This window comes from Pteropus alecto, unplaced genomic scaffold (assembly GCF_000325575.1).
Source record: "Pteropus alecto unplaced genomic scaffold, ASM32557v1 scaffold25, whole genome shotgun sequence".
NCBI classification, from domain to species: Eukaryota; Metazoa; Chordata; class Mammalia; order Chiroptera; family Pteropodidae; genus Pteropus; species Pteropus alecto.
Window position 1 is genome coordinate 14,159,098 of NW_006441955.1, and position 12,855 is coordinate 14,171,952.

General features: G+C 36.8%; 1 protein-coding gene across 1 annotated transcript in view; it reads left to right on the forward strand.

Moving 5' to 3' along the window:
- Positions 1 to 12,855, forward strand: part of UBE2U (ubiquitin conjugating enzyme E2 U) — a 34,376-nt gene that overhangs the window by 13,219 nt on the left and 8,302 nt on the right. Inside the window, exon 6 of the mRNA XM_006919277.1 lies at positions 4,734 to 4,782. Within this exon, the coding sequence (XP_006919339.1) occupies positions 4,734 to 4,782 (49 nt within the window). The remainder of the gene's footprint in view (positions 1 to 4,733; positions 4,783 to 12,855) is intronic.

Here is a 12,855-nt window from a genome sequence, read left to right on the forward strand (position 1 = left end):
AGAGACAGCTGCTATAGGTGAGAAAGCGAAGAAATGCAGAAAACTTGTCCACTCTAAGTTAGATGGTAGAATAGTACTATGTGAATTTCTGTGAAAAACTGCATCCAATGAGAATTAACGACCTGTAACAACTTGAAAAAAGGTCTCTACTAGAATGCTGCAAGATCGCTCACATACATTTAATATATAAAGATAGCTAGGAAATGCATAGAAATAATTATCATCACAATTTTATATAACACAGAACTGGAACAGATAGTCAATAGTATAAATGAGAAACTCAAGAGGTAGCTATAATTGTATCATCTCTGTAGGCTAGAACTGTACCCTCAGTACCTAGTGCAGTGTTTGGTTGCTAGTATTAAGTAAAAATTTGTAGAATGAATAAATAAAAAATACATATAAACTTAGATACTGATTTTACTTCATAGTTTACTAAGTGCTTTCATGTAATGTTTTACTCATCTGAGCTTCAGCCTCTTCCTCAGTGAGGAAGCTGAGAATCAACGATGAAGCCCAAGGTCACAGAGGGCAGAGCCGGGGCTCCAACCTGGGCATTCCCACTTCCCCCATGCCTCCAAGCTTAATGGGATGAGCATAAAACCATTCATTTGGGATGAAAGAATTAAAATGTCCGAACAGCATGGAAGAGACCTGACTCGATAACAGTACTGTCTTCTACAAAAAAATTCGTAGGGAGCTATTTGATCACAAGTTTAATATGAACCAGTAATAGAAAGTGCCCGTCTATTAAGCATGTGTTAGATGATAATTTTACCTTACTCTGGTTTGGTGGGCCCTCATCTGGAATACCAGCATGTTCCATTTGTAGCCTCACATTTTCCATGATGGAAGAAACTGGATATGTTTAGTAGGAAAAAGAAAAAAAAGATAAAAGGCAGTCGTAAAAGCTGTTTTCAAGTATTTGAGGGGATGTCCCACAGAAAAGGGAAATATCTTCTCCATTGCTCCAGAAAACTAAAGTAAGACTGATGCTGAAACTATGAGCCAGGCCTGCTAGGTTATAGCAACTGAAGTCCAGAGTACACAGGCTTGGCCCTGACTTTTGCCAGAACAGACCTTGAATAAATTGGGGACTTTTTCCTCATAATCAGTGGTCTGGAATTAATTTTGTTATCCTAAACCTAAGCCTGGTATTTGGTACGCAGACATGCAAATGCCTCTCATTCCCTAAACTTTCTCTAACATGTTTGCCTCGCATGAATAGCTAGGTCTTGGCCTTGGCATATTGACAAGAACGCACCAAGCTCTGAGTCATATCCGATGGCTTTCCCATATCCTGAGAGCCCCTTCTGGGCCCCAGACCTTGGAGTGAGGATGCTCACATACAACACACCAGACAACCTGGGACAGTCCCGGTGTAATTATTTCTAGTATCCGCTTTCACTCCGTGTTCCAGTTTGGACAATGAATTATATAGTCAGTTGGGTGCCTAACTGATCTGTCCTAGAAGTAAATGCCACCGTAGTTGCAGCATCCTCAATGGTAAAGTCCATCCAGGTCCCAGCCGGCCAAACATGAGGAAGGATATTCTAACAATTCAAGGTGCTTAAGTATGTACAAAGCCACGTTGGCAGGTAGTAAAACTGCCTGTCACTAGCGTTCATAGTAGAAATACTCAGAACACTTTATAAGTCGTGTTCATTTGGGAAAGTTTAATGACTGTTTTTCAGGGATGTTGTCAAAGTGCTTCTTGCTCGAGGTCGGGAGTTGGACAAGGGAATTTTTCAAGTGCCTTCCAACTTCTACTTTAGTTCATTTATGAAATTTGGCAGAGGGAAGGGAAAGGTCTAGAAGGTAGCCAAGCCTGAGGTAACCATTTTTCTCTTAGCCAGGTATATTCCCATAGCTTTTGTTAAATAAAAGAGGATCACACTAATAAGTTTCAGATACTTATCTAAATAAACTATAATATAGTAACTGACAGATATTAGAGTCGTAATACAAAAATAGAGAATAACTACAGAAACATTAGGGAGATTATAATATTAATTTACATTACATACTCCTTAAAAATCTGATAGCTGTAAAAATACATCCCATTCTTCTTGTGGTTAGGAAGATGTGACAAGGATTTGATTCCTCTTTGATTCAAGCTCCCAATCTGTTCACTGTTGTTGTTTTTTTTAATCTTCATAACAATAGAACAATTTTAAAGAAAATTATCTCTCCAATTGAAACAGCTGATGTCTCATAGGATTTCAGGTTTTGGTCCCTTTTCTTTTTACAGGGAGTAATTTTTGTTGTTGTTGTTGTTGTTAGATATTGGAATACCCCTTCCTCTGGGGAAAAAATACTTTCTGCATATCAGAGGAAAAAGAAATTCAGTCCAGTAGCATAGCTAACTCATTGAAGAACACAAGCTTCAGCATCATAATTCAGACCCTATTTTGTTGATGATTATAGTATTGTTACAGATATGCTGTTTTTTACAGAGATCAGAAAATCTTTTTTTTTTAAATAAATTTATCAGGATGATGTGTGTGATCTATTTGTTGGAGATTTTCCTTTTTGTATTTCATTGCACCAGATAGTCCAATAATGTTTTAGCAAAGTCTCTAAGTTGATTGTTTTAACTGAAAATGCTAAATATTTCTTTCCTGCAAAGAAAAATATATTTGTAGTTTTAAAGGACAAATAATACAAAGCAGTTTTTAATGAAAAATAGCAGACCTTGGAAGCCCACACTTTTCATGGCTGGGTGCTGTACCCACCCCCAAAAGGTACCAACAGCTTTCAATGCATTTAGTTGTTTCTCTGGAATTTACCACTGTATTTCTAAATTTATTCTATACTAATATTTCTGGGGTTTTCAGTTTTCGATATTACCTATAGGCTTTATACTACTATTTCCACCCATATTTTCTCTCCCTTATTCTCCTAATATATTTTGGTTACATTAATATGACTTAGTAAATATTTGTCCCAGAAGAGCCATGAATGATGCTTTTATTTTTTTGTGCAAGTAGCCCAATTTTTCATTCCCTTGTTTGTTTTTATATATCATCTATTCTTCCCCTAAACCTCTGACAAAGCTGTAAAACAATTCCCAGGCATTCTATTGCCTTTTCCCCTTGGAGACTTCTTTCCTGTGGCACTCCATCCTCCTCCAGTTCTGAACTGGCAGTTCTCTCATGGGGATCCTGGGGGATCCTGGGTTGGCCTGTTTGCCTGCTTCTTGGATTGATGCTCCTGCTTGATCCCTTATTTTCCTCTTGATGGGTCTGCTCCTTCATTTTGTTGGAGCACATCTTCTAGGAGCTTCCTAGTCCATGAGACCTAAATCTTTTCTGATGTTGCATGCCTAAAATGTATTTATTCCCCTCTCATATGATCACAATCTGGTTGTATTTTAGTTTGGAGATAATTTTCGTTCAGAATTGTAAAGACCTTATTGCCTTCTTGTTTCTAGTGTTAAATCTTGAGAAGCCCAATTTCATTCAGATGTCCAGTTCTTCATGTGTGATATATTTCTTTCTGGAAGCTTTAAAAAATCTTCTCTTTATTCCCAGTGATCGGAAATTTCTTAATATTCTTGGTATAGTTTTTTTGTTTTTGTTTTCCTCCTCATTCATCATGTAGGGCATTTGATAAGCTGTTTAAATCTCATTTTAAAAAACTCTAATCCTTTAGTTCTAAAAATTTTTCTTATGAGATTTCTTTTATAATTACCGTCCTTCATTTTCTCTGTTCTCTCTTTTTAATATTCAAATATTTAGATGTAGGATCTACAGGTCTGATCCTCTAATTTTTAAAAATCTAATTTTTCCTATTATCTACCTCTGTTTTGTTGTTGTTGTTGTTCAATATATATTCTGGAAGATTTCCAGAAATATATGTTTCCATTTTCTTTTTTCTTCCCTGTTTATTTGTTTTGGTGGTTATCTTTCGCAATATTGACTTTACTCAAATGTCTAGTGATCTTTGACTGTTCACATGCGGGACATATGATGAATAGAAATCAATCGTTAAAAAGACTGGAAATATTTGAATACAGACTGGACTTAATGACAGTTTTATTTCATTATAACATTATTCAGTGAGAACCTGGGCATACCATTAGTTAGGCTTGCTTATTTTCCCTGAGATAAATGCTCACGTTTTGTACCTGGAGAAAGATGCTAGCTGCTTATTATACATTGGGAGCTGGACAAGGGAATAGAGTAGGAATCTTTTCTATTCAATGTAATCTACTGATTTATTCCCTGTTTGCAGGCCCTTACCATATTCTTGTTCTGCTTTCTGCCTAGTGTCATCTAATCCTGAGTTTCTCTGACTCAGTTTCTCCAGAGATTAAACTTCCTTCCTTCTGACTGGGCAGTGGTGATCATCAGTTTGCATAAGATGAAAGTCTAAGTCTTGAGTGACTGTACTATATCTCTCACCTTTCAGAGGTAGCTGGTACCTGCAATTCCTGAATTGTTTCTCAAGTTCAGAAGTATGTATCTGCTTGCTTTTTCATTGACCTCCCCTCATCATGTAGTTAGGTTTCAAATTCCTATGGCCTGCTAAGACAATTGCCACTTGACATCTGCTTCCCATCCTGAAATTTTTTCTTGTCATCTTTCTTTTGTTCTCCTTAAGGTTCTATACCTTATTTTGATTCCTTTATCACTCTTTTATTGAGGCTTCAGAAAGAGTGCCTATAAAGCCATGTATTCAATCTTTCATGTAAACCAGAATACCAGAATCCTTTTTTTTTTTTTTAATAGTGAAAGATGACAGCTCTGAGTCATCTAAAGACACAGACAAAAGTATCAGGTAAGTTTTTCTTCATACAATTCTATGCCAATTTTTTTAACAAAGAGACTATTGATTTAAAATGTTTATATTTTTCTCATAATTGAATTTCATTTTTTTAACTTAGAAAAGGAAGTGTAGATATCTTTTTCTGTTACAATACCTTTTAAAAATGTTTTCGGGAAGAATGTAGAAATTTATTAAATTCTTTCTAGACTATTGAATTAATATAGAATGTAACTATATGAACTTACCTATTCTTTTAATTTTAATTTTTTATTGTTAAAAAATAAAAGCCTGTTGTCAATATAATGAGAACAAACCATTTTAAATTGCAAAAATTCAAGCAATTTCAGAGAAGATAAGGTTGTAGAGGGAAATGGTGAATGTTAAGGCTGAAACCATTGGATCTTTTGAGAGACAACCTGACAATATGACATAAATTCAGCCTTGAACACTTGGACAATGTCTAGGTCAATATTCTCATCTATGGTTCTGCAGCATTAATTTCTTAAGCATTTCCATTAGCCTTAATTTGACAGTCAATCCGCTGTAGAAAACAATCAATTAGTGTGGACATAATGCTTGCTTCAGCTCAGGTTTCCTTGACTGGCCCTGAAGGAGGAGTAAAATGAGGTAACTTAAGTGGCTTCTGTTTGTAAAAGTGTTGGAAAATTTCAGGAAGGTGAGCATGATCTAGCGAGCAGTCCACTATGTTGGGATTCAGTAGAGGATATTGCTGCCCCTTCAACTTGTTGATGTGGAGAGAAGCAACTGACCATCCTGGCGCAAAATAGACCTGCGATAAATAGCTGTTGAATGCATAAACACTATTTTATCACCTGTAAAACATGAATGTCCCTAGAATATCACAAAGTTTTTTCTATTTGTGATATAATTATTAACAGTACATAAAGATACAGTGCCAGCATTTACTAATAAGGCAGTAAGAGCAGACCAGAAGAACTTCTGTGATTCTAACTTCAGCAGGTACTCCAAACCAAACCTAGGATAAATGAAGCCAGAGTCAGGTCTGATTTGTAGTGTTCACCTAGTGCTAGCCTAAAATCTCTAGAGAAATCTCTGGAACTCGAAGCAATGTAGTCTAAATTTCAATGATACTCTGTACGCCTAGTATACAGCAGGCTGCAATTTATTATGTGGCTGTGACTTCTAATATTTTCCCCTAGAATATTTGTTATGGGATAAAGCTCAGTTATGTCTAGCTTTTAGTTTTTACATAGAGCATTGACAGTGAGGTCTTACAGAAATTATTCAAAGAAAGATATTGCTCTTTGTATTGTCAGACTAGCACCATATGCTAGAGCTTTACTTCATGAGCTGGAAGGGCTGCTCTGGTTTTAGAAGTAGATTCCAGAGGTATAGCCAAGCGATTGAAACCTGCTTCCAAAAGATATAACAAAACTTAGGCAAAGTCCAGTCAACTGGGCAGAAAGAATATAGTCAGGGGAATCCAGCTGATGTTCAGTAATTGAAAGTGATTTAAGCTTGTGCTTATCATCTGGGAAGTTTTCCCTTGATAAGATACAGGGCAGCCTCTGGGAGGGCATCTACTTATTCATTTATTTAAAATGCATTCACTGAGCATATGCTCTGTGCCAGGCACTGTGTTCTAGTGTTGGGGATACACACCTGAATAATATGTGATCTCAGATGTTACTAGATTTATTCTCTAAAATTGGAAACTCTCCTCTGAATAGGAGACAGTACAAAGCACGTGCTTGACTACTGGTCCCACAGGACAACACAGGGAACATCTGCTACCAGGGGATGTAGTTGGACAACCACAGGGCAAATATCAGGATCATGGCTAAGGGAGAAATGTTAAAGTCATATGGAATCATATTTAAAGTGAGTCATATTCAGTAGAAATTTCTCCTGTAGCTTTTATTTTTTGTAGGCCTCTTTTAGAAGCCTTCACCTTTTTACCAAGTTATCTACCTCTGGTATCACCTTCGTTAAATGCAATCCAACATTACACTGGGCCATGCCTGTCAATTGTTGTATTACATTAATATCTAGAATATAATAAGTGCTATTATGGAGATAAGATCAAGATGCTGGGGGAGAAATATATTAGTAAAGCTTGGAGGTGGGGTGGGGCATATAAAGGCCAGCTTCCAGGAGGAGGCAATGCCTGAGTTGATTTCTAAAGGTAGAATAAGAATTCACCTACAAGCAAGAGGAGAAGGCATTTCAGGCAGAGGGAATAGCTCATTCAAAAGCATGGAGATTTTAAGAGGGCATATTTCCCACAGCCTGACCCAAAGGAAGTATCTTGACATCCAGAATAAAAAGTGAAAATGAATCACATGGGTGGTAATCACGCAATAGAATATATAGATGTCAAATTATAATGTAAACCTGAAAATTATATAATTGTATTAACCAATGTTACCCCAATAAACTTAAAAAAAAGAAAAGAAAATGAATCATAAATGCCAGAGGCAATCAAAATGTTTTGGGAGCTGAGATGCAAAACCAAAGGGGTAAGGGAGAGGGGATTGGCTGCTAGATAATCAGAAGAAAGGAGAGTGAGACATAGAAGGTCCAAATGTTAAATATTCCTGTGTGTGGGGTGGGGGTAGGGGGTGGCTAAATAATTTAAAGGGGCAGGCAAAAGATAAAACTTGGGGGATCTAGACAGAAAAGAGCATGACATTTGCATTCCATATTAAAAGTCCTAAAACAAGTGCATGGCTTTGACACAGCAATTCCACCACTAGAAATTTATCTTTAAGGATGTAATCGAACAAGTGCATAGATTATAAGAATGTTGATCATAGACTTGCTTAAAATGAAAAATTGAAAACAGAAAGTTTAACAAAATGAATTGATTAAACACATTTTGAGTTAGCTGTATAATGTCCAAAATGTATGTAAATGTATGTTGTAGACATGATTCTGCAGACTTATTAACATTAAAAGTAGGTGAAAAGAGTGGGTTATAAAATAATATATATGGTATTCTCTTTCTTTGTCTCTCTCTCTCTCTCTCTCTCACACACACACACACACACACACACACACACACGCACACACACACGCACACACTGAAAAGCAGTCTAGCATGGCAAGCAAAAGAATCCAATCCCATTTCCTTCATTTATTGTGAGCTATGAGTCTAAGGTATCTCTGTATGTTAATAACAGTAAAAGATTCCTAAGAGACTAAAATCTTTTAAAAGAGCACATTGGAGAAGGAAACTTCAGGTCAAGGCTCTGTCCCAGAACTTGAGAAGATGTTACATCTAGGGTACTGTGCCTGCAAGTGTTAGAAGTTCAGAATTAGGAGACCTGGAACAGCTGACAAAGGGATTAATTGGGATATGGCAGCAAGAGCACTGACCTTGTCCATCCCCCCAGATGAGGAATAGCCAGTAGAAATGATAGGATCTGTCTTAGGCAGGAGCAATGAGTGCATGAGCTTGGCCTAAAAGGAATTCCTCAAAATAGTGACACCAATATGTTGGCAGTGGCTATTTCTCACTCGGGTGGTCAGAACTAGACATGGTGTTTGTTACTGAGTCAGTACAGAAGAAGAAAGGAAAACCCTGTTCTGGGAAGGAAACTTCGGCCCTTTAATGCTTTGTCTGGGGCAGTGAATCCCTCATCTGACAGGCGACCAGTTGGCAACATGGAGATCCAGCACTGATGACAGGACCATAAAACTTCAGGTCTGGGAGGACAGCTATAACTTGACTCAGAAGTAACTGAAGAACCATGGTGAGATAAATGTGTAGATAGCATTATCTTGAAAACTCAAGGTTTGTGAAATTGAAAGAAGAAAAAGCATGAAAAATTAAGAGAGAGTGATAACTTACAGGACTGCTGAGATTCCAGGCAGAGGGAATCACTAGTGCACAGACAGTAAATTGCTTATGAACATGGTGTATTAGAGGATCTGAAAAGAAACCACTGTTTAATTGGAACACAGCAAAGGGAAAGCGGAGAGGGTTAGGCCGAGAGGCCAGAGAAGTAGGCAAGGCCAGGTCACTTAGGTAAGAAATTTGGATTTTATTAGCCTTGCAGTGGAAATTGGGACACATTTGGATAGCTCTTAAGAAGGAGAAAGACACAATCAGATTTATATCTTTAAAAAAAACCGTTTTAACTGCCATGGGGAGATTGGATTGAAAGAATCTAAAGTAGAAGCAAGGAGAAAAATTATTAGGTTATTTCAGTAGACCAGGAGAGAGATGAAGGTGGTTTGGCTTAGAGTTGAGGGCATAGATGTGGAGAGGGAGAAAAGTAGATAATGTGGATGGATTTAAGGCTTGTTTTGATTATATGTAGGGTTTGAGAGAAAGTGGAATCAAGGATTATCACTAGATTTTGGGTTGAACTGGATGGGTACTGCTGTCATTTACTGAAATTGGGGAGACTGGGAGAGCACACACCCACCAATTCATAAAACTAACCATCCCATTTGTTGGCAAGGATGCAAGTCACCTGAGCCCTCCCACGTTACTGTACACATTGTTGCACCATTTGACGTGCTCACAGCCAGTTTGGAACACAGTTTGGTAGTTTTCATGATGTCAAACATTCACTACCTTGCGATCCAGCAATTCCCCTCCTAAGTATTTACCTAAGAGAAATGAAAATATATGTTACAAAAAGGCTTGTACACAAATGTCCATAGGAGCCTACTCATAATATCCCAAACTGCAAACAACTAAAATGACCATCAACAGTTGAATGTATAAATAAATCGTGTTATATTCATAAATCACATACTCCCAGCAATAGAAATGAAAGAACTGTTGAGATATGCAGCTGCATAGGATAGTAATGCAGACATGTTGAGTGGGGGAAAAAAATTTAAGTAATCAAAGGAGTACACATCAAATGATTTAATTTATATGACATTCTAAGACAGGCAAATGAATCTATAGTGATAGAAATCAGGTCAGTGATTGCCCAAAGTGTCAAGAGAGATTGACAGGGAGCGGGCAGTAGGGAACTTTCTGGAGCAATGAAAATAGTCTATATCTTGTTTGGGCTTATGGTTATACAATGTAGTCTTTTGTCAAAACTCATCAATCTGTACACTTAAAACCTGTGCATTTTATTGAATGAAAATTATACTTTAAGTTAATTTGTAAAATGTAGCCAAATATTTTATAACTCTTTTATAAATCTAAAGTTATTTCAAAATTTAAAAAAAATTTGAAAAAAGGTATTAAAACTTTTTTCAGTGAATAAATAAAATGGATATACTCCCAAACTTCCAAACTCTGATTCTAAAATCTGAGATTATTATTACAAGAAAGAAAAATGATAGGCCAATATTTCTCATAAACACAGATGTATAAACCTAATCAAAATATTAGCAATTGTATCCACTGATACATACAAAGGGATAATCCGTCATGACTAAGTGGGCTTGATTTCAAGAAAGCCAGGTTGGTGTAAAATTTGAAAATCAACCAGTGTAATTTACCAAGTTAACCAAATAAAGGGAAAAAACATAAAATTATCTCAATGAATCCTGAAAACATATTTGCTAAAATTAAATACCCATTCATGATAACAAGTCTCAGCGATCTAGGAATGGAAGAGAATTTCCTTATTCCAACAAAGGGAATCTACAAAATCCAACAGACTATGTCATACTAAATGTGAAATTTGAATGCTTTTTTTCCTGTGTTTAGGAACAAGGCAAGTATGTCTGTTATTACCATGTCTATTTAACATGGTACAGGAGGTCCTAACCAGTGCAATGAGGCAAGGGAAAAAAATAAAAGTATAAAATTTGGAAAGAATGAAGCAAAGCATCTTTAGTCATGGACAACAGGATTACTTACATAGTAAAATTTGAATGAATATACAAAGATTGAAAATTAATAAGTGAATTTAGCAATGACCCTGGATGCAAAATGAACATTAAAAAATCAACTATATTTTTATATACTAACACTCCACACACAGAAAGTGAAATTTAACAAATACCAGTAAAACAGCACCAAAGTTTAACAAAGATGAATAAGAAAGACATCCATACCGAAAACCACAAAATATATCTGGGGAAAAATTTTGAAGACCTAAAGAAATAGAGAAATATACGATGTTCGTGATGGGGAAAGGCTTAATGCCAATTCTTCCCAAATTAATCTACAGATTTAATTCAATGTAATCAAAATCTCAGCAGTTTTTTTTTTTTCCTGAAAATTAACAAGGTAGTTCTAAAATGTATCTGGAAATGCAAAAGATTTAGAATAACAAGACAATGCTGAAGAACAAAGAGGACACTCCTAGATATCAAGATGTACTAGAAAGCTAGAATAAGTTTCACTCTGATTGGATCTCTTTAGGTCAAGTTCCTATTTCTAAACTAGTTACCATTGTCCCACAGCCCTAAACCCATCAGATCCTGACTTAGAGCCAGGAGTGGGATCAATCCCATCAGATGGAATGGCATATACATAATGGGAGAAGAACAGAAACAGGTGTTGGGGAGGTAACCACAATGTCCACTGTGACCCCCTGCATATACATAATATTTTTACTGGGCCAGAACTTTGATAAGTAAGAGTTTGACGGGCATAGAGGGCAGAGGTCTCTAGGTCGAATTGCTTTCACAGATACAGTAATGTAATATTATGGTATACTCAGGATCATCAGAAAGTTCCATGTGATAGAGCCTCTAGATGTGTGAATGAATGGTAGGAAAAAAGATTGGAAATGGCCAGATGATGAGGAATCTGGAGATCTGTTCAAAAACGTTTAGACTTCATCCAATAGAATTACGTAACAAATGTGGTTTTCAAACAGACGCATAATAACCTGGAATAGAGAGAGACTGAGATAGAAAAACAATTAGGAAGCTGTTTAGAGTCTGCTGGAGAGAAATGATGAGGTGCTTACCTGAGTCATTTGAGACCAGCTGACACCGCGTGCTAAGAGGTGCTAACCCCCTACTTGCCTATTTCCATGGAAGATTTCATTGAAGGCTCACAAGAACCACTGGAGAAAGTTCTGTTTCTTAATTTTATAGATAAGGAAACAGGAGTGGAGGAGTTAGGGAATTTACTCAGAGTCACACAGCTAATAAGTCACGGTGCCAGAGTGTTTTCACCCAGGCCAGGTGATTCCAGACCCTGTACTATTAATCATGATACTACATGACTAAATATTCAGAGACATGTAGGGGTTTCATCATTAGGCTTTGGTTATGGCTGGGATGTCACTTCCATGAAATATCACTACCATGATTCTCTTCTTCCTTTAATTATACTTTTGTTTTCTTCACTGATTCCTTGTAACTATGAAATTGGTTTCTGCTCTTTCTTTTCTAAACACTTAATTACTCTTTCGGAGTTTGTTTTCCCTAATGGCATCATCTATCAACCTTTATGCTGATTTGACCCAAATCTCTTATTTCCAGTCTCAATTTCTCAATCGCACTCCTAAACGTCATTACCTAAAATCCATGTTTAAAATTAAACTCATATTTTACTTCAGTTTCTCTAGACGCTTTCTATTCATAACAAAACTAACTGGTCTTCTGGGCTTTAGGAGAATATTTGACCCTCAGATTCCTTCACCCTTCACACCCTATCAGGCAACCAGTCCAGTCATTTTTTTTTTTTCCGTTGATTCATCTCCTCCCCTTCACAATCTTTGTTCCCACCCTTGTATTAGCTCTCCATGTCTCTTGCCTGAATTATTGCATTCGTTTCCTAACTTGTTCCCTTGCATTTAATCTCTCTGCATACAAATGCCAGAAAAAAACTCTTACTCACACACTTTCATAATTTGCTTGCCTTATTCAAGAACTTCTGATTGCTCTCTATCACCTAATAAATCAAGATTACTAAGTCAGCTCTAACCCATTTTCTGCCTAAATCTAAAGATCCAGCATTGCCCAGTTTCACGTATTTTATTAAATTCCAACTCCTCTGATATTGGAACTCTCCACTCTAGTCGATTATCTCGTTACTATCATCTCTTCCACCAACAGCCTCTGTAGGTACACATACCCACACCACGCTCCTTCCCACATGATCTATTGCTAATACTGCTCCCTGGCCTAAAATGCCTCTTTCCTTTATTCCAGGTCCATATCCCA